The 27664-nt window shown below is 31.7% G+C and overlaps 3 protein-coding genes across 4 annotated transcripts; 1 reads left to right on the top strand and 2 right to left on the bottom strand.

The window, feature by feature from the left end:
• Window positions 1-9: 9 nt before the first annotated feature.
• Window positions 10-10374, bottom strand: LOC123903712 (calmodulin-binding transcription activator 4-like). Of its 2 annotated transcripts, none has more exons than XM_045953290.1 (13): window positions 9991-10374; window positions 8954-9085; window positions 8588-8703; window positions 7720-7808; window positions 7299-7344; window positions 6208-6568; window positions 4405-4556; window positions 3772-3862; window positions 3460-3674; window positions 2415-3094; window positions 1252-1810; window positions 717-1010; window positions 10-362 (listed from the first exon to the last, which is right to left on the bottom strand). In XM_045953290.1, exons 1-13 carry the CDS (start codon window positions 9998-10000, stop codon window positions 222-224), a joined length of 2886 nt encoding a protein of 961 aa, XP_045809246.1. In that variant the 5' UTR covers window positions 10001-10374; the 3' UTR covers window positions 10-221. The 2 variants fall into 2 exon arrangements, with proteins under 2 accessions (XP_045809246.1, XP_045809247.1); XM_045953291.1 differs by having other exon boundaries at window positions 10-332; window positions 9991-10263.
• An 8005-nt stretch (window positions 10375-18379) lies between these two features.
• On the top strand, window positions 18380-21751 carry LOC123904908. Its single transcript, XM_045954512.1, has 3 exons — window positions 18380-18613; window positions 19521-19531; window positions 21233-21751. The coding sequence occupies exons 1-3, from the start codon at window positions 18409-18411 to the stop codon at window positions 21515-21517; spliced, it is 501 nt and encodes a 166-aa protein (XP_045810468.1). The 5' UTR covers window positions 18380-18408; the 3' UTR covers window positions 21518-21751.
• Window positions 21752-22833: 1082 nt separating this feature from the next.
• LOC123909698 lies at window positions 22834-25455 on the bottom strand. The gene is made up of 2 exons (XM_045960576.1): window positions 24576-25455; window positions 22834-23394 (listed from the first exon to the last, which is right to left on the bottom strand). The coding sequence occupies exons 1-2, from the start codon at window positions 24952-24954 to the stop codon at window positions 23378-23380; spliced, it is 396 nt and encodes a 131-aa protein (XP_045816532.1). The 5' UTR covers window positions 24955-25455; the 3' UTR covers window positions 22834-23377.
• Window positions 25456-27664: the final 2209 nt, after the last annotated feature.

The following is a 27664-nucleotide window of genomic DNA, read 5'->3' as shown; positions in this document are numbered from 1 at the left end:
TTACTCCACTAACTTCGAAACACTATGCTACCTGCATTGAAGACCATTTTGTACATATAATAAAGAGAAAATGTCCATAGCCATACTCACTATATACAATCTAGACTGATTTAGAAGCTAAGCTACAACCTCAAAGTTTGTTCTACTCATACACAAATACAATAACTATATATATAAGGTAAAGCTAGAAACCCAAATAGAGACAAATAAAACCAGGAAGGCTAGAGTGTTTCCCATGGAAATTGGAATAAATCATCATCTTCTTCAATATTCCAAGCATTCTGTACAGAAGTTGATAAAAGTGTTTCATCTTCTTCAATATTCCAAGCATTCTGTAAAGAAGTTGATAAAAGTGTTTCAGCCTGTAAGAGAATTGACAAGTTAGGCATTGCTCAAAACCAGAGGAGCTCTCAAATCAACAATTTTGCTAGCTTTGCTTGTTTAACAAATTCCTGATTATTTTACGAGAAATACTAACAATTCATTATAAGACTCTTTTATTATCCAAATTTTATTACTAGATAAATCACATTCGGGTTCCACTAACAAAGAATGAACTCATGTTATTTAATGAGATCAGCAATGACTTTTATTTAGTAATAGTGCGCTGAAAAATATGAATTAGCATCTTTCTGGCATTAACTAAAATAACTGAGAGGTCCGAGATATAAACTGAAGGGATTCAAGAACCATATTTTTATTTTTGGCCTATATACCTTGGCTTTACGATACATCTCAAGCAAGCGATTATATTGCTGACGAGCATGCGGAGAATGGACCATGGAACGCACCCGCCCCAAAGCCTTTTCAATTGCTACATGTACTTTCTCTTGCCTGAACGCCTTTAGAAAATCTTCATCATCACTTTCTTCTTTTGAATTATTTTCTTGGGGAGAGCTTCGCAAACCAACCCGTTTTCTCCGCCATCTTAGCACAACCTTGTCCAAGATTCCAACTGCCCATATCATCACCTTGTATTGCTTCCGAGTCTGGTAACCCCTCACATGAGCCTGCCCAAACAAATATGTATAGAAAATATGAGGTTAATATGAAGAAATTGTTGTGGTTTGATATGAGCTTTTACTCCCCTCCTCTATGTCTCTCTTAGAAACAATTTTATTCACTTTTCAAAATTGTTTCCGTGTCTTTTAAAATGTAATATCCACAATTCCACATATAAACTCTCAGAATTCAATGTCTTTTAAAATGTAATACCAAAAAATAATTTAATAGTAACATAACATCTATTACCTGTATCTTTACAACTTTTTGGCGCAAAGCTAAGAAGTCTTTGCGACCTTTCCAACCCCGATACTTCTTCTGAATTGATAAGGCAGCCGAATTGCAATCACGCAAGCTCCTAGCATATCCACCAATGCTACCTACACCATTGACATATCCATTTAGACAAGTGGCAGAGGCAGCTTCTCTCTCTATCCGTTTTTTGAAAGAATGTGCACGAAAAGCAGCCTGTATCCGTGCAGCTGCCTGAGATGCATTTCTGACAGCACCCAAGGTATTCTTTAGTGAAACCTCATCATCACTGGCTTCGAGATTTTTCTTAGACACACTTCTGACAGTTAACTCAGCTTCAAGCTCAGAAGAATCTTTAGGAACTTCACACTTTTCCAATGTGAGGGATGACAGATGACTTGTTAGATCTGCCTCTGCAAGATAACCTGCCAGTCCCTTGTGGCCATTGCTGGTCGCAATAGTTGCAGCAGTTTTACCATTTGGATCTTGTGAAGTTGGATCTGTCACTGCTCCAGCAAATGCACCAGCAGCAATAAGCGATGCAACCATTTTTTCCCTACCATGGAATAAATAATTTAGTGATACAATATCCAGAACATTAAGAAAGGAATAGCTAATTTATAAAGGTTTCTAAAAGCAATTTTTTTAATCATGATGTGATCATTTATGACCGAATCTGGTCTTGAGATCATTTGATGATGTGAGAAGACAAATCTAGGTTTTCGTGAGAATAATTTGATCATACAGATGACAGTCAAATGAGAAAACTCCAGCAGAAACCATTGAAGATACACTTTGATTCAAATGACCTTCCCAAAAATAGAGTTTTTGACAGAACATAGTGTTACTATTTTAATTAATGTAACTTAGCTGCTCACATGGTGGGAAAAGATTTGTTAAGAAAATAAAACTATGCATTTGCTATGATTGATTATGTTTTATATACACTTTCAATGATTACTGAAACCTGCTCAATAATCTCTGACATGCGAAGCATTTTATTAACATGTCGGTATCATAATTATACTCTATCAATTTCCAATATTAAGAAAGACTTAGTTTTTAACCAAGATTAATTTCTAATCAAATTTTATCAATCATATTTTGTTCAACCTTGAAGCATTGCATACTATCAACAGCTCAGTTCAGTTTCCCATTACCTTCCGAACCGTGCAGCCCAATGAAGGGCAGTCCTTCCATTGATGTCACGGAAATTAACATTCACACCATAACTGAGAATGGGGTTCAGGGCCCACTCGAAACCCAATCCAGAAACCATGTGTATAATCCCTTGCTCTTTCTTGGACAAAGAACAACCTGCCCCTTCATCTCGCTCATTGGATCTGCAAGAAAGCCAGTGCTGCAGCTTATCCTTCAGCAGCTCTTGAAGAATCCGATCAATAGTACCAGATGAAGTTTCGTTGCCAACTAGGAGAGCGTCTATAATATGGCTCCATGAATCATCATCTGCTTTCTGTTCTGTTGAAAGATGGCTTCCAGATTCTGTGCTGTCATCCTTCATAATTGAAGTAGAAAGGAGCATTTCTGCAAATCGAACAAGTAATAACAGCTCTTCTGGACTTCTGGCAGCTTCTGTTTCCAAACTATTACAGTGAGTGCAACTATTGGTCTTATTACGAAATTCAAACTCTTTGACTTCACTGCATGGTTCCTTATTTCCTGAAGTAATGCACAGAGAAACCTTTCCAACAAGATGGGATGGAGCCTCACAACAGATTACGCCATCCTTAAGTATTTCAGCAGGAACTTCAACATCACCAAACATACAAGCCCAGGTAGAATCCATGGGAAGGCAGAGAAAAGATCCAATAATGATCACCTACGCATTGAACATGGGAATTCAGGGTTCAAAATAAATGCAGCATCAATAGCAATAGCATCTTATCATATCATCCAGAAAATGAGAAGAAAAAAATTGGAGAGGAAACAGCTTAAAAATAGTTATACTAAGAGCTTTCATGACATTTCCCTAAATATTAATAACATTATATAAAAATAATTCATATATATTTCAAACATGTTTTGTATGCTCTTCATGAACCTAGGTGAAGCTAAGCAGGAAACACAATAAGATTAATCAAAAGGAGTTACACTTGCATCATTTGGAAGATAGCATTCAATAATGCACATGAGTCATAAATCATTATACAGAGCATAATTAAGTAGGAATAAAAAGGTGCAAACCTTTGATGCCTCAGTGGCATAACAATATTCTGGGGAGACGGTCATAATTGTAAATTTCTGTCCACCAGCGAACCTTGAATATGCATCCAGAGGTTCTTGAATTTGGCTTTGGTCAAACAATCTTTCATAGTAGTCAGAATTAGTTCCTTGAGTTTCTACCGAAGAATATGGAGACATGTTGACTCCACCAATATGTTGAGTTAATGAAAAGACAGCTGATGATATGGAACATGATGAATCAGGGGTGGAAGAAATTTCATTATGTGACAAAAAGTTGAACTCTCAAGTTATTAAGGTTAAAGTAAGCCATACAATTCTCATCATTATTATTGTTGGGGTGTAGCCAGTAACTGATTTCCTGGTTGGCAATCATTTCTCTTCCTGGAGAAGGTAATGGCTTTTCCTGTTTCAAGTATACAAATTTTATTATTATTATTATTATTATTATTATTATTATTTTAAAAAAATTGGGGAATAGAGAAATTGTTATTAATCATGGTGGTACTAATGGTCATTTTACAACTGTCCCATATAAAATTTGAACTTTGTCCCTTGAGGTTACAAAGTGAGTTGATACCTCATGGAGAAGTATACAAATTTCTTTGTAGTTCGTAGAAGAAAACTAAATATCAATAATATTTAAATAACAGCTGTAGATAACATAGCTAGCTGTTTCACGAAATGCAGAAATACATAAATAAGTTGTGGGTTATGCTAACTTGTGCCCTAAGGAAACATGTTAAGCAATCCAAAAGTAGAAATTTTGTATTGAAAAGGACAATTTCTAAACATTTAAGGATTTGAATGCACGACTTTTAAAACAATATTTCTATATTGAGTTCATTAACATGTGCCCTTAGGGCACACATGTTAGCATTTCCCCTGAGTTAGCAAAAATACATGATGAACACTACACAATCTGAAATATATCTTCACAGTACTCACATTTTCAAATGCCTTGTATGCATGTTGTTCTGGTAACTTGATCACAGATGAGAACTTGCTTGACTCCAGCATTTCTGTCCAATATAATGTTTTCTCATTCCCACCAGGGCAACTATGGTCAAGTAATTCATGATAATGATTACCACTGCCAACTACAGAAATTACACTGATATTAGAAGCTTTTCTTTCCTCTCTTTATGGTTGATGTTTAATAACAATAAGTAGAGAAAACCAACTACAAAGCATTTTCTAGAATAAATTGAATATGATTCAGAGCAGAATGTAACAGTGGAAAAAAACTTAAAGGATTTGAGTGGAACAATAATTACTTTGCAATGAAATGCTGAAATAATAATTTTATATTAATCAGACTTTTTTGTAATGTAATTTCTCGTGCACAAATAAAGATAAACTACTTTTTCATTTAGAATAAAGCATAGAGTTATCCACATTATATATTCAAAGACTGTTTTGCATGGTTAATATATTTTAAGTGTAGTCCCTTGAGTTCCTATTGGAGTGATTCCAAAAACAAGAAACCTAATTGTGTGGTAGTAGTGTTAAACCTGTTTTTTGCTAGGTTACTTGTTCACAATACGTGAAGGGGAGCCTTAGTGCAACGGTCGGAATTGCTGCAGTGCGACTAGAGGTCACGAGTTCAAGTCGTGGAATTAACCTATTGTAATTACATGGTAAGGCTACCAAAAATAGATTATCAATGGATCCAACATATTCCTGGACCTTGCTGTGGTGGGATCTTTATAGCACCGTTGTACTTTTTTGCCATTTGTTCATAATTTGTGTCCTAAATGTCTTTTAAGATTCACATGAAACAATTGGAATATATTGATAGGGAATTAGGTTTCACCTAGAGAAAATTCATCATACAGAGAGGTGACACTGCCGGATAAGAAAATTCATGGCAAGAATAACCTAAGACAGCTTAAACAAGCAGGTATGCTATACATTTTCTCAATAGTTAATAACTTATAGCTAATTAGCTATGAGAGTGGAAGAAGCTGCTGGCATCTCTACACAAGTAGATGACAAAGATCTATAACTGAATACCTCAAAAACAATCTATTATTAGATATATAAAACTGAAAAACATTTGACAAGTCTCCATTTCAACTTTTCCTCGTCTCTTGATTTTAAGCCCCATTATCACCCTCTTCTTTTGTAAGAGACTAAGAGGCAATAGTAAAATCTAAAAACTTCTATCTTTTCATCCAATCTGTGTAACTCCTCTCATTTCATGTGCTTCATTTTTTTAAACTTTCGTTCCTGGCATCCAAGTCAACTTTTCCTCGTCACTCAATTTTAAGCCCCATCATCACCCTCTTCTTTTGTAAGATGCAACAGTAAAATCTAAACACTTTTATCTTTTCACTGATTTTGTCTAACTCCTCATTTCATGGGGTGTATTTTTAGCTTTTGTCTGTAACATCCATCTCTTTAGTACTATCTACATAGCTGGTTTTTAGTTTTTAATGATTGACCGTCAATTAATATCATACTAAAATCATTCTTTTGCTCCCTTAACAAAATCAACCAACTCACTTTCCTTACTAACCCAAGTAGCTTACCTTCTATGTTGTATATGCTAGACTAATAAAAATTATACTGATTATTGTATAAAAATAAGAATATTTTGTAATTAAACAGAACTTAACCTGATTTTATTTGGTAGCTTGTGCAACATGCAGGTCTACTTTAGGATAAATGCTCAATATAGGGATTAACTAAGATGTTTGACTGGACTAATAAACATTAATTTTCATCATGCAAGTTTGTCTAAATTACCTTTTGTTCCATTATATCCATCATATAGTTGTTCATGATCATCTGGTCTGGCACATATTTCCTGTGGAACTTCATGTTCCCTATAAAATGGAGAAATTTCTGTGAAGCTTTCGTCATTCAAACTTAACTGTTCCTCTAATTGGCGGAAAGCTTGTGCATTTGTTTTCTCCAAGTGATCCATTCCATTATTCATGATGACTATATCAGAGGTGACTTCTAAGGACCCGGGACTGGAGAAATTCTGATTAGGTTCACATGAATCACCAACTATGGATGTAGTCTCGGGGTTTTGAGTAGTATATGAGCTGCGACTCTGACTAAACGGTGACAGTTGTGTGGCTGGTCCAGAATTGGATGTCCCCTGTAACATATGGGTGTACACAATAATATCAAACTCAAAGGAAGGAAGGCTGCAGAGTTCTACCAATTCACACGGTGAATATAATCAAATAATTGCCATTCAGAAAGTTGAACCATTACGAGAGAATATGATAACAACATAGTTAATCACAGTCCTCCAGAGAATGGTATCCAAAGTGAATCTGGTCTAAAAATTAGGCACTGACATGAAACATGTAGGCATTTAAACTGTGTAGTTAATAGTTAGAGACCAATATAGCTAAGCCAGGAGAAAAAAGAGAGTATATTTTAGAGGTATGAACCATATAATTCACTTTGGATATTCATGTTATGTACTATAGAGTTTGTGAACTGCATTGAGAGAGAGAGAGAGAGAGATCTGAACTTAATGAAGAATTATAAAAGCTCCTTGACTATTACATAAGTTATTTTCATAAGTAAAAGTTACAAGAATATATAAATATTAGTATTACATAGAAAACAAGAGAACTAAAATTTTATGAGTAAAGAAGACAAATAAATTATATAACAGAAGTTTCTAACGTGAACGTTGGAAAAGGAGGAAGTCCTTTATGTAAAACTTCTAAAACAGGGTAGGGAGTGAGCCCATGTTGGCAAAAAGGACTCCTATCCCCAGTTTTTACACTTCTAACGTGCTGCAATTACCATTACTATGTTTATCTTAATACGATATTATCCAATATATCTGATGTCATGTTCTGAAAAATCACCTCATTTGTATCTCTGTAATGCACGAGAACAACATGCTCATATTCCCTGTCAGGCAAGAAAATATAAACATCCATTACAAAAACATATGAATGAACATAACTTAAGAATAGTAATGCATACTGAAGTTTGATTGTTTTTAAAGTCAAAGTAATTTGATCCTGGTAAAAAAAAAAATTAATTGTACTTTATCTTTATATATGATTTTTCCAAAATGTGCACGTTTTTACGTCGTTATGCATACGGAAGGCTGATTGGTTTTCAAATGCAGTATAATCTTATCTTGGTCAAAAATATAGTTGTACTTTACATTCATATTTTTTTTTTTTTTTACAAACGTGTTTACTAGATTTTGAAAGATACAACACGTAGTGGTAAGCTTAATAATATGAAGGGTTTGTAGTCAGCTAATAGTTAACTCACGGGTTCAACATCCAATAGCTTCGCCTCTGGAAACTACGGTTCTCCTCTCCATGTGCATAGTAACAGTTTAGGGCTTCAACATTTCCAACCTAATCATGCAGAACAATATGATGACTCAGATTGAGAAAATCAGCATACACACAAGACCACATATCAAAACAAATGTCATCACAGAAGGTATTTATAGTATAGCAATGATGGTAAATTACTTTGAAAACAAAATACTGCTCAATACCGGAAAACCTATTAGAGAATAAGTTACATCTCAAATTTATGCTGCATTTCATTTATATGAAAAGTGCTTGCTGAACAAAATACTTGCTACGTTTTCCAAATGAATATATTGGAAGCTATCCATGGTACAGAGACACTTAGGAAATAGATTCCAAAATAAATTTCCAACGAGAATCTTGATTTATTTTTTAGTAATACTTCATTTCAAAATGTTTTAGATGCCTATCAATGTTTTGAATATTTCTTCTTAATAATTAATTCAATGGTGCTATCAGTTTTAGTCCCGCATAGATTTATGGTTTCAATGGTCAGACGTACTGTAAACATTTGCAAAAGGAAAAGGATGAAATAGAGAGTCTCAAATTTGAATTGGTTAGAAAACTCTTGGCTATATTATGGTATAATTACTTTATGTCATCCTTTTTTCCTACATACTTCTTATGCAACAGTAAAAGAAAGAAAGACTTGGTTGGTACAAATTACAGTGAAAATTGAAGCATTTGCATACAACATAAACGGAGTCAAGAGGAAGCTGTTAACGTGGACAGACATAAGTTGCAGCAAGCCATACAAATGTCAAACCACCTTTCGAAACACTTCAATAATAATAACAACATAAACTCTTTAAGCGCACCTTAAGCCGTTCATGTGCTTCTGCCACAGTTCTTCCATCTTTTTTCTTCCGCCAATTATGACCATCTTTTCGAAAGAAACGCATGACTCTTTTATTAAACAAATAAACAGCTCCACCTTTCACAAAAATCAATAGCCAATGTTGTTGACAATCAGTAACACAAGCACGAATAACCAGAAAAGCTACTTTCATCAATTTTACTAAGTGTATGTTTGGTATCACAGTGAGTATGCCAGAATCACGGTAACCCACTGTGGTTTTGCAGAAGCTACAGAGTGTAGCTTTTGAAAAATCATGGTGGATCACTGTGATTCTAATATACCGACCGTAATACCAAACACAGGCTAAAGAGACTAAGGATGTTACCACGAGGCCGGTTAAGGGGCATATTGGTGAACTCGCACATGTCGTGATGCTGCAAAATGTAATACACCTCTATAGGTTTGAGCCATCTTTTCTTAGCTTCTTGAAACAGATCATTGATATTGTATTGCAAACCTGCCATGACAATGTCAAGTTAATCCAACAACTTAGAACTCTTCATATTATTCCTTTTTGTTGAATTCCAAATTGATCATTCGAAATGGGAATTATGTCGAAAATCGGGGCCACACTGTACTATTGGCTAAGAACTTAATTGTCTTTTACATCTATGCCAATCAATTATTGCATATCTTTTCAGAAAGCACAGTGATTAAGCAACAGCCATAATTATTTTATCGAACAAAGGCATGAAGTACAGTCAGTCAAAAACAGTAAAAATTCCTAAATTTGCATAGCAATAACACACACAAAGTTGCACGTAATTGCCATCAATTTGGGTTGGTCTAGTGGTGTTGGTTTGGGTCTTTGGAGTATGTTTCTCTCAAGGTCTCACGTTCGATTCCCCAAGCTTTAAATGGGGCCCCGCAAATGGGCGGTGGGATTGGTCCTCTTGGATTAGTCGGTCCAAGGCAGGATACCAAGTTTTCAAAGAAAATATATATATATATATATATATATATATATATATATATATATATATATATATATATATATATATATATATATATATATATTTGTTTACAAGATGAGGTTCGAACTCATATCTCTAGCATAATACCCAAACCTCTCACCATAAACTTGCTAATATTTATTTTTATTTTCTAAGACTCGTTGTCCGGCTCAAGTACGACTAATCTGAGAGACACCAATCTCACTGTCCACTCGCCGGTCCCATATAAAGCTAGAACTTTGCTCTGTATGAACTGACCCAACTAAGAACCGAGACTCTGGGAGGAACACACTCCAAGTCACGTATTGAAATTGAATTAAAGTAAAGTTGTGAATGAAAGTACTGTGAAATTGAATTGAATAAAACGGTGAAAAATGAAAATTATGCATAGCAAGGAGAAAAAGTTTACCAGGTAGCATCGTAATGGATCACGAAAAGGAACAAGAGTGTTAGAAGAAGAAGTTGAGCATTTGCGTTCAGTTATAATAAATTTGGGTTTTCCGTTGCTTAATCAGTAAACGAAAAGCTAAAGGAATCAATGAAGAAATTTGAAGAGATAAAGTTGGACTTAAAACATCAACAGCAATCAAAGCTTACTTAAGCACTTGGGTAAACACTTTTTATTACACACTCAGCTCAGATAGTGATCAAAGTGTGTAAACTGGAAAGCACAAACAAAACTATAATAAATAATAATTAATGGATGTACACTGTACACTATCAAGAGTAAATTATTAGTCCCTCGGTCCCAAAACTTTAGTCATTTTAAAATTTTGCACGGAAATTAAGAAATGATAAAAAATGATAAGTAAAGTCTATTTTATCCTTATTTTATGAAGAAAGAGAAAATATTTTTAACTTTAGTAAGAGTACAAATATTAAAGTATCAACTTTGATTTTTTAAAAGGATTAAAGTTTTTTGACAAAACTAAAAAGGTAAAAAGACTAAAGATTTGAAACGGAGGGAGTATTATTTTTTCTAATTAACCCTCTAATTTTTAAGTATATACTATCACAAGGAAAACTTCTTTTTAACCCTCTAATTTCTAAGAAAAGAGACCCGGTAATTCAAGGTTCAATTATGAGGTAAGTAAAGTCTGACCAATAATTATTTTCATCGAGAGTCAAACTTGAGTTCTTCCGAACTATCCGTTTTATGAGGAGTTTACTAACGACTTGAGTTCAATGTCTTGGTTACAAGTAAATTAATTTTATACCAAAATTCAATAAAAATTAAATACTCTACCATGTAATATAATTAAAGTGGGTGTATTGATGTTTTCATAAGTTTAACACAAATGGTAACATTTTATACCAAAGATCGGGGTTCGAACTCCAAACATCTTATTTATTCATTTTAAGGGTGAAATTTCTAACAACTAGTCTACCTGACAAAAATAAAATGGATGTATTGATGTGATTTGACGGAATATACGATTGTTATCGAATGCCAATGTAAATTTGTGTGCCTATACTATTTTCTCAATTAAAAAAAATTGTTCACTACGACTTTCTTTTGTCATTGTAATTTGGTCTTGGTATAACTTTTTATTTATTTATAATTCAGACGAAGTTAGAAGTATCACCGAAATTCACAAAACTGCAACTTTGCAAGATTTTGGACGATGGTGTTTGACTGACAATATTTGGTATATGTTAGTTGAAGTAGGACTTGTAGATAGGGTTGGGAATAGGTCAGACGGCCTAAAGGGGCCTTTGGCCTGGCCTGTATAAGTCTGACCTGACCTGGCCTGGTTATTAAAAATGCCAGGCTTAGGCTTTGAAAACGGTCTGTTTACATAAATAGGTCAGGCTTAGGCTTCTAAAATGGCCTACGAAGCCTGATAGGCCGGCCTGTTTATAATAATAATAATTATTTATATAATATTATTATTTATATCTTATAAAAAAAATATTATTTATAATAATAATTATTTTTCGTAATCGTATTTGTTATTTTATTAGTTTTTAATTATTGTGTTAATCATATTATTAGCTTTTTCTTAATGTTGTAGAAATTATAAAAATTTAAATGTAAACTTTTTAAGGCCTGTTTAGCCTATTTAAAAAAACTATATAGAGAAGCTTTAATGTAACACAGGCTTTTAAACAGGCTACAAGGTCAGGCCAGGCTTTTAAAAGGCTCAGGCCAGGCAAAAAAAAATAACATTTGATAGGCCGCAGGCCAGGCTCAGGCCTGAAAAAAATTCGTAGGCCAGGCTTAGGCCTGTCAAGGCCTGACCTGGCCTGGCCTGTTCCCAACCCTACTTGTAGACTATACTCAGCTCCGTCCGTGAGCTAGTTGACTTCGTCACGCATGTTAATGCATAATTTTGATAATTAATATTTTTAATTGTATAATGATAAAAATTATAAAAATATGATATTTTGAAAATATTAATCGAGATGAATCCAACAACATCTTATACGCTAATATTTGTTTTTATATATTATTAGAAAAATAGAATCAAAGTAAGATATATATAAATAGTGTATATAGTCAAAATGGTTGACTCATTTTGGAACGAATGGAGTAATATACTACTGGTATTTAATTTCAGTCAAAATATGCGCATCCATACGCGGACTTGCCAAATTGTGCACATGATAAATGATAAGTGAGTGTTTGACTTTGAATTTGAATTACCTTCTACCCTTCATGTTTTATGTCTTCTAGTCTTTTGTACTCTTCCTTTTTATCTAATCTACTTAGAGTATTGCAATTCTCTTCTACACCCATTTACTTCGAAGAAATTTCCGAAAAATAAAAGTAAGAAAACTTGATTACACTGTAGCAATCTGAAGGTGGTTCATATTACTATTATTAGGCAACATCTATCATGCACAAGTGCACCATATGGTGCATGGTGCACAAGTCACCGATTTCACTATGACGAATACGAATTTTACAAAATCAATCGTTGAATTTAAAGTTTATATTATATAGATCATCTATAATTTTTTTTTTGAAAAATTAAAAATCATTTGATATGTTATTGAGACTCGTTAAAATTAACGGTTTATGAATTTTTATTAAATACCGTTAATCTTTATGATATTCAATAACATATCAAATGATATTTAATTTTTTAAATTTTTTTTTATGGATGATCTATATAATATAAATTTGCAATTCAACAGCGAATTTTGTAAAATTTGTATTCGTTATAATAAAATCAGTTACTTGTGCACCATGCACCATATAGTGCACTTGTGGATGTTAGCCTAAGCCACTATTATTATACTTATACTTATACTTAAGGGCTGTGGTGCAAGGACTTTAATTAGTAACACTAATTTAGTGTTGTGAACAAACAATTATAATGTGGATGTGTGTGATGACTGGCCAGCGATATCTTTTAAAATAAATATACAAGAGTGAAGTAATGTGGCAAAGAGCGGAGTAATGTGACAAATTGGTGAATTTTCATTTAATATCCGTATAAATTTGTTTTAGACCGACCGCGGATATCTTTTAAATCCTTAGGGATGGCAATGGGTAGGGTATGGGTAAGGTACTATAGTACCCATCCCCATACCCGCGGATTGAAAAAATACCCGTACACATCCCCATACCCGCGTGGGTAACAACTTTTGTCCCCGTCCCCATATCCTATGGGTACCTAGGTACCCATACCCGTACCCGTTACCCGCATTTTTACTAAAAATAAATTGATCAATTATAAAATATCATATAATTTTAATAGAATTAAAAAAATTTCAAAGATTTTAATATTGACTAATGAAAATTATAAACAAAATTATTACTAACCTTATGTTAAAGTTCATATTTATGTTAAATATTCACATTATTTTTATATTATGTTATAAATAAACATTTTTATTAAAAATATGTAATAGTTTAGTAGAGTTGTATTGTTTTAAATTGATTTACATATATTATAATATGATAATATAAATAAAATAAATAAATATTTATTATGCGGGTATGGGGCGGGATGGGTACTAAGGTACCCGTACCCACACCCATACCAGTTCATTTTTGCGGGTAATTACCCATACCCATGCTCGTACCCAAAATGCGGGTTTTTACCCTACCCGTTGTGGGTAATTTTTGCGGGTACCCTCTGGGTATGAGTCAAATTGTCATCCCTATAAATCCTTCTCTTATTTTAAATTTGGTGAATTGACTTTGACTTTAGATTTTGTCATATTCCTCCCTCCCTAGACGCGCATTATATACACGTAGTGAAGATTCAAGAATCAACACAGGCCTTGTAAATAAGATGCCAAAGAATATTCCTCATTTTATTCAATTTTTGCATACCACATACTCACTCGTTCACATTCATGATTCAATAGTTTCGCACTGTTTGTTTTGACCCCGTTGACTAAATTATAAAAATTAAGAAAATTTATAGCAGTAATAGTAATATAGTATTTCTTAATGATAAGATATTATTTTTACAAATTTATTTTTTAAAAGAGAAAATTTGAGTATGTTTTATTATAATATTTATTTTGTGTAGAAAAAGAGGTAAAATAATTTATGTATGTTTCACATCATTCAGATTTTTTGCATGTTTGAATTAAAACAATTCGAACTAAAATATGAGTTCATCTTTTCGTATTCATTGTTCTCGCGCGCCCCATAAATTTTGTAAATATCCACCATCTCTTTATTTAAGCAGTGAACTTAGGGAGTGTGAAATCTGGAGAAAAAAAAAACAATTTGCATCATAGGATGTAAACTGAGTTAACTACTTAAGAAGCGAATCTTGTAAAATAGAAGGGAAAGAAGGGTGAAAGATATAAAAATATTAGATTTTATAAGGTTCGCATTCTATGTAGCGAACTCAATTCGCATTCTAAACTATTTTTTTCTCCTCCAATTTTTACTATTTACATTCATATCCTACATTGCGAGGGATAGAATTAAAAAGTCGAGAGACGGGTGAAAGACTCGGAAAGACGAAAAGAAAAACTCCTAAAATATTAAGATTCATAGCCAATGTTTTATTGGATTGGTGCGTGATCACATGGACTATCCTATTTTAACAACTTTGGATGACTTACTATGATAAATGATAAACTTTTCACATAAAAACATTTACTCCAACATCACTTTACATAAAATACATCAACTCTACTTTTTTTATGGAAAAGAATTAACTCAAGAGACATAATTTCTTTTTTCTTATTTTAATCTAACAGAAATAATATTGATAGTCCATAAAACTAACTCTATTGATAATATAAATATTGTTAGATTAAACATTGGTATAGTTTAAGCATTGATATTTTTTTTGTCAGTAACCTAGTGGCTAGAAATTCCACCCTTAAGGTGGATAAGTGAAATAACTGGAGTTCAAACACCGATCACCTGCATATATAATGCAATGTCATTATCAACTGAGTTAAGCTCACGGGATATTTTAAGCATTGGTATCTATTAGGTATTTTCATCGGAAGAAAGTAAAATTGAGTATTTTTTTTGACACATAAAATTGAGTATCTAATTGGTACAATATCCATAACAAGCACTATCTATCTTCCCATTAAAATATATCTTCGTGGGATTCATTTATAATAATGTAAAATTATTAATGAAACTCACTTAAATTTTTTAAAAAATGCTGGGTTGAAGGGATTAAATAATTATTAAATACTGTCCTATTCTTAAAAAATTATAAATGCATAATGGATACTTGTGAGAGTGAGACTCCCTTAAGTACCAAAATAAGAACTATTGTGAATGATCTTAATGTTTTCATATAAAAACACTTACATAAGTTTACACATCTTTTATATTATAAGCTTGTATACACAAGCAAACTCTAAACCCTAATTTGTTTTCCCTGTTTTCCCTCCATTTTATCTTGCAATTTTTATTAAAAAATAATACAATTTTGTCTTGACTAGGATTCGAACCTGCAATCATTCAATGCAAGGCAATATTTCCAACCATTATGGCAAGTATACCAATTGTGATTAAAATTATGTGCAATAATTGATAAACACCATCAATTTTAAAAGTATATCATATCAAAATTATTGTTGACTATATTATTCATCACAAAATATTTTTATGTCTTTCCTGATCAATGATTTTTTTCTACCGGATCATAAATTTAGAGAATAATTATCATGTGAGATTTGGAAAGTTATTATCACGTGTAATTTGAAAAGTTATTATCAAACTCAATTCTACTAAATCAATTTTTTTTGCAATACAACCATAGTCATGTCACTAATCACATTCATTATTTTGTTTTTAATATTGCAGATTTAATATTAATCGATGATCAATTGATATAATATGCACTAGCAGACCAATTGTGATTTAAATTATGTCCACAAAGTGTTAAGCTCCATCAACTTTCATAGGAAATATTTCATACGACAATTAAACACCATCAATTTTCATTGCACAATTTAAACAATTAAAAACCGATAATCTCTTATATTATAAGCTTGCTAACATAAACTAACCCTAAACCAAATTTTTTTCCCCTCATTTTCTCTTTATTTTTATTGCAGCTTTATATTAAAAATATACAGATTTGTCATCGAACCTGCATCTCTTACTTACAATAAAACCTTTCAACCGCTAAAACATGTGCTTCAATTATGAAAGAATTTAGGAATCCTAATATGTTAACCCTGTTTTCAATAAATTTGAACGGCAGAATTAATCACAATTTTTATTTATTTATGGATGTCTACTTAAGTTTATGTTCTTGATTACGTCTTTAATTTTTTTTTTAACCTTTAATTATCATCAATTTTTTAACCTTTAGTTATCAACAATTTTTTTTAATAAGTAAACAAAACGATGGGGTTCAAAAATTATTTAAAAAATATATAAAATATAAAATAAGCACATAAACAAATATAGAATAATTAGTCCATGAAATTCTCTATACTACTCTTATTGAAAATGCTCTTAGAATTTTTGTATTTTATTTTTTATTGTTACATATTACACCTAATTAGACTCATGCACCGCATGGGTCAAAGTTCTAGTATATTGATAGGAATAATTCTTAATCAGATTTTACTTATGGAGAAGGTTAACATATGTACTAAAAGCACATGTTAAGAAGATAAATGTGGTAAATATTAAATGTTAAGTTTGTGAATTCAACTCTTTACATATTAAATATTTTGTATCATTAAATGCTATATTTATACTTTTAGGTAGCTTAACATGTGCCCTTAGTGCACATGTTAACATGACTCTTTACTTATTTAGCGGTCAAATTCTAAATTATTGGATTATTTTTCTTCTTCTGAAATTCAGAGAATTAAAGAAAAAAACATTGTAAAAAAAAGAACTTTACATAAAATGTATTAACTCTACTTTTTTATGGTTTGTAAAAAAAAGAGATAACTCCGAATCACAATTTCTTTTTATATTGTTTAATCATTTGAATAAATGAATGATGTCGATATTTAGTAAGAAAAAGGAATTATGTCAAATTGTCGATATTTTTTTTTTTGGATTGAATTGTCGATATTTATTTTCATAGGAAAAAGAAATGATGTCGATATGTGTGGGGTAGGGGTATGAAGTTACCTTTATTTATTCCCTCATGTTATCCTATAGTGATTTTTTTCGTTTTTATTATCTGTATGTGTCTCATTAAACTGTCTAATTTTGTTTAAGGGTCAACTTGTTCCAACTCTTTCTCGATCATAGTTACAAAGAATCGAACTGTAGTCCTACTTATCAAGTTTAGCGTCAATCATTACTAGACCAACTAAACAATTTGTATTATCCTATAGTGATGTACTAGACCAATTATTGCTTAGCATGATCATAAATAAAAAGATTTAGGCCCACAAAAAAGTATAAAAAAAAATGAAATAATGTATATTTTTAAAATAAATTGTATTTTTTGTTAAAAAAAATAAAAATAAATTGTATTTATTTTGACGAATGTGTGTTCAAATTCTTTTTTTTCTTTTTAAGTAGTCTAGTTGTTAGAATTTTCACCTTAAAGGTGAATAAGTTGAGTATGCATGATTCGATTCTTTTCATTTCTTCTATTACTATACAATTTTGAAAATATAAATATAAAAGTGTGATATTATATGAGTCAAAAATCTCTTTTATACATCATAAAGTATTTAAAATTTTAATAATAAAAGAAATAGAAATAATAAAAAGGGAGAATTTTGATTCAAAATACACTATAAAAATATATCTTCTAAATAAAATACTCTGTATTACACTATTGGAAAAATACTTTTTTGATAAAATATATACACCAAAAGATACTACTAGTGCTCCATCCACTCACAAATATAAATAAATAATATTTTCTTATGTCATTAAATAATTTATGTATTTTATTTATATTTTAAACTAAATATATAAATCACTCAATGAAACTAAAAAGATAACTTTTTTTAAGACCGGATGAAGTATTTTACTCTAAAATTTAGAGGCATTACGAGCAACATGGAAAAAGAAGAGCAATTGTCTAATGATTTTGCCATGCCGACCTATGATTGTGAAAGAAGTTAGAAGCCAATTAGGGTCCAAAACACAAGTGGCTATAATTCCTTTCTTCAAAGCTACACAATAATATCATATGATGTAAGCTGAATTATGATTATCATGTGAAACAAGTTATTCTTAATCCAAATCCAAGTTCAATCTTTGTGACAAGCATCACATGCACAATGGAAGTGAATCTACAGTAGCTTCATCACCGAACCCTCCCCCCATACCCACTTAATTTTTTAATTAATATTCATACAATACACACCACTATATAAATTAATCATAATTTGCATTGCATTGCATTGCATTGAATTGAAGGTGATCATAGAATAGTTGAAATTATTAATAGTAAAAATGTTTAACTGGGGGTCCATTGTTGTAACTGTGATGCTATTTGTGCTATTGACACCAGGGCTGCTATTTCAAGTTCCAGGGCGTTCAAGATGCATTGAGTTTGGAAACTTTCAAACAAGTGCTGCTGCCATTGTTGTTCATTCTCTTCTCTACTTTGGTCTTGTTTGTCTTTTCTTGATCGCCGTTAAGGTCCATTTTTACATAGGCTAGCTAATTAATCGCATTTTATAACTTCTTGTTCGTGTTTGGATTTATAGTGAATTTGACAGAATTATAATAGATTACTATAATTTTGATGAGAAAAGCTACGTTTGTAATTTCATCAAAGTGTATGGTACATCGTAATTTTGTTAATTTTATTGTTAATTCAAACATGCACGTAGTAGTTGTTTTGTTTTTTTACTATATTTTCGGTCTTATCTTATAGTAACAACAAATGAAGTTATGTCTTTGTAATTTTGTATCTCTCTTGTTCGTTTTTCATAAGTGCTTGGCTGTATGTACTCATGTACTCACTTCAATATGCAATATTGAGAAATATATCTTTTTTTCGGTGAGAAGTTGATTATTCACTAATTTATATTCATTATTTTTAGTGCATTTTTACTATGTTTTCGGTCTTAGTATCTTATAGTAAAAATAAATTGTTGGTCAATAAGTAATTGTTGAAATATGATTGAAAATATTATGATTGGTCAACCTAAAGCTCTTGAGATGCTTTAGAACTGCAAGTCTGCAACACAAATGAGGCTTTCTCTATATTGGGTGGTTATTTCACTGTCTTTTTAGATGTGAACAAGAGAGTTTCATCTGCTCTCATCTGCCATCAAAAGTGAAAATCTGAACTGCCTTATCTTTTATTCCTAAAGTGAGATGTCAATGACAAATTAGAGACAATTCCATTTGATATAATTTTTAATATAATATTTTTGTTTAATATTTAATGTAATCGTACTTTTTGTTGTAATAAACATATTTAATTATTATTATTTTTTTGACAAATATTTAATTGTAATTTTTTTTCTATAAAAACTGATCCAGATTCTTGAGTTCGAAAACTTTCAGTTTGAATTCTAGAATCTGAAATAAACAAAACATGCTTCGAATTCTAGAAGTCAAACAGGTATTTATGGAATTTTTTTGGGGGGGGGGGGAATAGTACTTATGCAGTAGTATTAGATTATGTTAATTTTTGTTGGAACACAAAATCAATCGGGGCCCAAACTTCCTTGGGCGGGTGAAGTATGTTGATGGCCCAAAAGTTCAAGATATTTTCTCTTTAGGCCCCCCATGGTTCTTTTTCACCCTCTGGATTTTACTTTTTTGCCCTTCAATAAAAACTTCGGTTTCTACGAATCGAATTTTTTTTGCCTTGAAAACAAAATTCGGTTTCTGTTAACCGAAATTTTCCTGAATTTGAACTAGAAAAAACTTCGGTTTCTGCGAACCGAAGTTTTTATCAAGAGCAAAATTGGAATATTGGGGGATATAAAAGATACATGGGGGCCCCGAAGAGAAAATATCAAAGTTCAATTACTAAGCAGAATCAATTAATCCAATAATGTCACCTGCAACTTAGAGATACAAATTAAATTAAATTAAATTGTTTTGATCTTATCTTGCACGAAATTTAGCTCTTAGTTCAATAATGAATTGAAAAGCCACATGATGAGGATATGTTGGCACGTAATGCTTGCTTTTAATTGTTATCCTTCTACAACGTTCTTTCCTCATATGCCACCACTGCACTGACTATGACATGCACCGAATTGAAACTCAAACTAGCTACTAGTTATTTTATATGTATTTCTAACTAATTTGGTCGATTCTCTTTTTTATAGTAATTTCATTTATGCCTTGATTGCTTAATTAATTAAATTTTCCCTTCATCAAATGTCATCCACCAAGATGAAAATTCTCATATAATTGTTTAATTAATTTTCAACTTATATTTTAGTATCTAAATTATTTTAGTATCTAAATAAGCTGCCGACCAAAACATCCAACTCAAATACTTAATGAATTTCACTGAAGGATAAATCATTAGTTGGCCTAATGGTATTGACATTTGATTTATTGACATTTGATTTGATAGGGAGAATCACGATTCGATTCCTCACAACTGCGATCGAGAGAGGGCTAGAACCACTTGATGCAAGAACTGACCCTCGAACCAGATTAGACGGCCCAGTGGCCGGATACTGGTGGTGGTGAAAACTCCGCCAAAAAAAAAAGATGGATTATTCACGAGAACCCGAGTTTGATTCCTGGACGAAATAATTTTTTAGTCGAACTTTACTTATTTCGCAGCCGAACTCCGAATTACCAGACTCCTTTCTTTAGAAATTAGAGGTTAACAAAACATACTAAATAAATTGCCAAGTGTCACCAATCTCTTTAGCTTGCTTCTTCATTCACTCCACCAAACAACTCCACATAACATTAAATTAATTATAAGGTACTAGCGGACCAGCGCCTGCCTGTGTCTAACTTATGTACAAAAAAAAAAGATACGCCTTATGTTATGGTGAGTTTGTTAATAAAAGATTTTTGTTGCTACTAAAAAAAGCAAGGGTAATGTTGGTATTATGAAAATTCTACCCCAAAACTCATTTATTCTTTTTATATATTATAGTATATAATAGATATAGATGAAAAAACCATAAAAAAAAAAAAGAGAGGAAGTTAAGGGCAATTATGGAATAATTAAAAAACCATAAAGGAAGTTAAGGGTAAAATGGACCAAAAAAAATCCAGCCCAAACTCCCTTATTCCCTTTATATATTGTTATAGAATAGATAAGTAATATGTAACACGTTTGTAGTGTCTATTGTCAAATACTATATATATATGTGTTATAATTTGTGAAATAGCTAGGAAAAAAATTAAGTATAGAAGTATGGCAGATTGGGGTCCAGTGGTGATAGCAGTGGTGCTGTTTGTGTTACTAAGTCCAGGATTGTTGTTTCAAGTTCCAGGAAGAAACAAAGTGGTGGAGTTTGGAAACATGCACACTAGTGGTGTGTCTATTTTGGTTCATACTATCATCTTTTTTGGATTAATTACCATCTTTCTTATTGCAATTGGTGTTCATATCAACACTGGCTAATCAACTCATTAATCACATTATAGGTTTCATTTTATTTTCTTAGTTGTGGTTTGAAATTGTGTTGTTTTTGTTGTTATTTTTCATCCTCTTGGAATATTTTATGTACTTTTCTTCACTATGTTTTGAATTGGTCTTTGAGATTTTATAGGAGAGTTGATAATCTTTGATTTGTGTTTGGATTGAATGGAGTAACATGCACACACTTGCAAATAGGATCATTTTATGTTTACCTAAGCTATTTATTGTCTCATAATCCAAATTCCAAACCGCTTTCTTTTCTTTTTCTCAGGACTTACTTTTTAAGTCCTTTCACCCTTACGGTCCTAAGAAATATGAATAATTTGAAAGATAGATACATGTTGATAAAAAGAAAAAGGAACACAATTTGACATTATAGTCTCTTAAACGGTGAGTTGATAATTTGACCTTGATCTCTCATGAAACCAAGCCCTTAAATTGCTCATTGGCTTACATAATTGTTCAATAATTTTTTACTATTGAGTATAAATAAATGTGTATGTGATGTGAAATGCGAAACTAGCTAGATTCGAATTTAGAAGTTGATGTGAGAACTGAGAATTTTAATATGATAATTTTAAGATGAATAATATGTAAGTAACTTTTACATGTTGATGTGAGGATTTTTGATGGATAATATGCAAGTGTAATTTTATATGATGATTTTCTTGATAGATAATATATAAATAACGGGTATCGATTCTCTCCGGTGATATATTTGTCTTGTGAGATTTGTCATCAACAAATTTCTTAACACGTCATATTTATTATTAAAAAAAATAAAATAAAAGACACTTATTTCACCGAATTCTCTCAAGAATGAGAAAGAATCCTTGCCGATAAGTAACTTTATAAGCCATCTTTTGGATTTTCAATGCATTTTTCTTCTTGGTGTGTCTTTGAAACTTAAATTATCCAAACTTTTATTAATGGAAAAATATAAAATGTGATCAACCAATCAGTGTTTAATAAAATAATGCAGTACAAAACTGAAAAAATGAAGAAAACAAAAAGGTTGTTTTAGATAAATACATGATTCAAATAAAAGAAAGAGAAGATAAATACTAATGGAGAATAGATAAATACAAAAGGAAAAAGAATTCCAATGCCAAAATCCATGGAAGAAACAAAGAATAAAGAAGACACAATGTATGTTTGATATTAGGGTGATATTGTCAAAACTAGTGTCTAAGAATTTGATTTTGTAACATGAAACAAACTAACGATATGCGCTACTTAGAAGCGAGGACTTATTACCTATTCATGAAAAATGGAAAGACAATAATCAACATGAACAATCTTCAATAGCAGTAACGATCTGCAAATAAATAATTTCACCTGTTACATGTAGCAACCATCCGATTCGAAATATTCTTCTCAATACAGTGCAGTACAATCCCTATTCTCGGGCCAAATCATATATTTTTTCCTTCTCTTTTTACAGTTAATGACATGTTTAGAACTTAACAAGAGGAAATTAAAAAGCCTAATGTAGAAAGTGGTAATAAAGTTAAGTAAAACAATTGATAACGGCAATGCAAGAAGGAAGCGAGGAAGTGCAAATAACTCCTTCGATACTTGCGCTGTTCTTCAAAATTTTACTCCACTCTTTGTAATGCACAGAGAATCCATATCCACAAAATTCAGTAACTTGATACAAAAGCTATATATCCACGATTCTTGCATCTGATAAGAGAAGGAAGCTCCATAATCTGGAGAATTGGTTGTATAAGTTGCATTAGGCACCTACTTCACATAAGCTTCCACGCTGTAACAACAAAAATTTAAATTTAAGCCGCACCCAAACACCGGTATCCTCAATTTCATTCTCCATTCGATACTTCACATAAGCTTCCACGCTGTAACAACAAAAATTTAAATTTAAGCCGCACCCAAACATGAAAATGTGCAACAAAAACAAGTACTATATTTGAGCCTAGTCTTAATTTTACACAAGTTGATGCATTCTTTTCTCCAAATTGGAAGCTAATTTTAAGACTGTGGTTTATGTAAGTGATATCACTTTACAAAAGAAATTACTTCACAGATTAACAATGATTTCCAAACAAGAATAACCCTCCTTCCAAAAAAACATAGTTTTCAAAACAACAAATATTGCATAACTTCTGTTTTCCATGTTCATTAGAGGCTAGGCAGAGGATAATCTACCCCATTTCATAAAACTCACTTTACAACAGAATCTGATTAACAGTGACACCTTCCCTGAAATGTAATGTTATTTAGAATTCTACTGTTGTAGTTGTGGGGAAAAAAGCATCAAAATTTGTGTGGTACAAACTGCTTTTTAAGAAGGTAACACCGAAACTTAGGTCAATGCTACAGTGGACCACCTTTACATCTTTACATGTAGTCTATCCTGGATCCTGTGCATACAATTTTAAATATTTTTTAAGTAATAATCTACGATAGACCATAAAAGTGGTCCATATTAGAATTTTCCGTGAAACTTAATGCCACAAAAAGCCAAACATCTATAAAGAAAAGACCTATATTCTCAATGACTAAGGTTTTGGTTGAAATCACATGGCGTCCCAATCTCTTGATGATACCGAATCATCAACCCGTACTTGCTGTCGGCGTTCCCCTAAGGTTTCACAGTGTGGATTTGTCAAAATCACGGTGAGCAACCAGGATTGTGCGAAATTGTCTATGTTGATCAAAATTCCCAATTCCCTGATATACGTTACCAAAAATTTGTCCTTTTTGATCAAACCAGCAAATTGTCTGATTCAACCCCAATAAGCAAAAATCAAACATATTGAAGGTTTTGTCCAAAACATGTCACAATTTGCATCCTATTTCTTCACAAAAAGTAAAAAAATGAAAACAACCCAACACAGACAACAAAGAACAAAAAAATGAAAACAAAACATAAAACCTTTGTTAAATCATTAAACAACAATTACAAGACAAAAAAAAAAAAAGATTTTTCATTTACAGCAACAGAACCCATACAAAATATTCATTCATATTCCAAAATAAAAATAAAAATTTGTCACTGTTGTTATTGTTATCTTACCTGGTATATCCTTAGGTGGCGGCTCCGGTGCCGCCGTAACGTAGCAAAGAATAGAACGACCCAAATCGGAGATAGTGGTAACAATTCCAGCGACATAAAGAATCATAATCAATCCTAAAACCCACGGCATCAAAACGAACCCAATAAAGAACGTGACCGATCCACATAGCATCAGAGCCACCGAAATTCCAAGAAGCAGAGAAGCGAATCCCGCCGGCGAGATTTGAGGAGGAGGTAAACGCCGTATAGGCGGTCCCGTTTGATGATCGGAGAAATTTAACGGTGTTGGTGGTGAACGGAGAAGATTAAGAACAATTGCTGATAGTTCGTAGAAAGCTTTTGATTGTTCATCTTCATGATGCTGTCTTCTTCTCATCATGTTACAAAATCGGTTGAAAGTTGAAACAGAGTAATATGTTTATGTTTAAAATTGTGAATGTTTTTTTTTTTTTGGATGTACCTTATCTATATGTGTTGAGGAAAATAATGATTAAATTAAAATTAAAATTAAGGATGAAATTGGTAGAAACGAGGCAAATGGATAAAGTTGAAAATTGGAAAAGATTTGATTGAGTGAGTGAGTTTGGTGGGAAGAAAGAAAGAGGGTCAAAAAAAATGGTTCAAACTTCCAATAATAATAATGAAGAAATAAAATGTTAATGTTGTATGTTTCATCATAAGATAAATAAGCAAGGTGGCAATGGTAAGGTTTGTTTGTATTGGATGATTGAATGAATGAATCTATAATAAAGACAGTTTGATGATAAAAGGTTGAAAAAGTGAATTGGGTTTGGGTTGGAATGCCAACAAGGATAGAGAGGTTGCTTTATCTTGAAGGAAACTAATTCTGGTTGGTTGGATGGTTCCATTCACAAATCATGGAACAAGGATATCCTATATGCAACATTATATAAATGGATCCCGATTCTATGAAGTCGAAAATAAGTGCAATTATACTGTTAATAAATATCAAGCCGTCTGACCATAATTGGAGGATTTTGATATCATCTGAAAATTTGAACCGTCTAATCAAAATTAAGCAATTCAAAATCTCACTAATTGCATGTAGTCTGATTGTATAAAATTCAATTCCTTATATAAACACATTTTCTCTTTACCATTGTTAATGTTTTTTTTTAGGTACTACAAGTATAAAGTTTGTACCGTATTAATAAGGATTAATCTCTATCGAAAAATTATAAGACACATTTTTAACTATATGTTTATAAGAGACTTAATATTCTTATTATTTGAACTAATTTATTATTGGTATCGATCACTTTATTTAAATTTACAATTTTTCTTTATATAATTAATAATTAATTCTTTTTTTTTTTGTTGAAATAATTAATTCTTTTTCTTATTGTCTTAATATGATACCGATTTTATTTAGTTGTAAAAAAACAAATATAAGACTTATATGTTGCGGATTCAAGTCCAGTTAAATGTAGTATGTTTTATAAAGAGATAGACTCTATACATTTTCAAGTAATTTATAACTCTAAAATCTTTTTGTCTTGAGCTGAGATACATTTTCAAGTAATGTAGTATGTTAAATGTAGTAATGTAGTATTTTTTTTTTTTGACAAAACTTACATGCATTTCCATACATGAATTTCTTACTTTTCCTCTCACAAAGAGGTAGTTTTTTTTATTAAAAAATAATTTTCTTTTATTTTTTCAAAATGAAAAAACACAAATAACCACCTCTTTGTGAGTGGAAAAGTAAGAAATGCATGTATGGAAATGCATGTAAGTTTTGTCCTTTTTTTTTTCTTTTCAAGTTTTATGATCACTTTATTAACGTCGGTTAGCTTGAAAAAGCCTTATTCGCTTGTTGCTTGATGCAAAGAGTAGTGGGTAAGTGGACCTTTTCCGTGTTGACAGTTGGTTCGTTCGCCCTGACTTATTTTAGGAATTCAATTTTGTCTTCCATGATCATCTAGAAGTTGGTTTGTTTGGTTTCAATGTCCTTAGACTCACTGGGTTAAGGTCTATGTCCCCCAATTTTTGTATATATTTCTTTTTTCTTTTTTAATATAATAAGGAGATATAGGCAAAAGGATGGGGTGAAGCCCGCTTTGTCCCATAATGTCTAGATGTTCTTCATCAACTTATAAAAAAAATCACTTTATTAACGTTAGTATATTATTGTATAATCTATTAATCATAAAATATGCGATCGATTAAACTGATGGTGAAAGCACAAAAATAAAAAATTATTCTATATAGTTATCAAAAAGGAAATATTATATATATATATATATATATATATAGAGCAAGATTTCCGTGACGTGTGACCTTATCATGTTGAAATACATAAAAATTAACGACTTACGAACATTCAAAGGATGAGTTAATTTTGATGTATCTCATTGACGTATCAAACTATATGAAGCACGGACACAGACACGGACACTGACACGCCGACACCGATAAAAATTAGGAAAAATGACATAATTTAGTGTAATCGTAAGTGTCGGTGTCGGACACCGACACCGACACGTGTCCGACACAGACACGCCTAATCTAAGGAGTGTCGCTGCTTCCTAGGTATCAAATGATTTTCGATTATTGTTATATTTTATATATATATATATATATATATATATATATATATATATATATATATATATATATATATATATATATATATATATATATATGATCTATGTTATAATATCTTTCAATCCAACGATCAATTTTGTAAAACGATTATCCGTTAAAGAATTATCGAAGGTGTCATATTTTTAAGTTTAACACCTTGGTGTTGATCCTGACTATATATATATATATATATATATATATATATATATATATATATATATATATATATGGGGGCTGCTAACTTAGACCCAGTTGGGTCTAAGTTAGCAAGGTGCACCTTTTGAGTTGGACAAAAATACCCATTTTTTTAATTTTTGAAAGAATAGAGCAACAGGGGCATTTCTGTAATTTTCTGCAATTTTACGCGCGCCCCCCACTTCTTTTTCCCCCCCAGGACACGTGTCACGCTGTTATTTGCCAAAACCAAAGCGCGTGCACCACACGCGCCGACAGGCGCGAGTGGGTGAAGCCCAATCGCGGAG

Source organism: Trifolium pratense, linkage group LG2, assembly GCF_020283565.1.
Source record: "Trifolium pratense cultivar HEN17-A07 linkage group LG2, ARS_RC_1.1, whole genome shotgun sequence".
Taxonomy (NCBI): Eukaryota; Viridiplantae; Streptophyta; class Magnoliopsida; order Fabales; family Fabaceae; genus Trifolium; species Trifolium pratense.
Note: the sequence above shows the minus strand (reverse complement) of the source record. Positions and strands in the feature narration are given on the sequence as shown.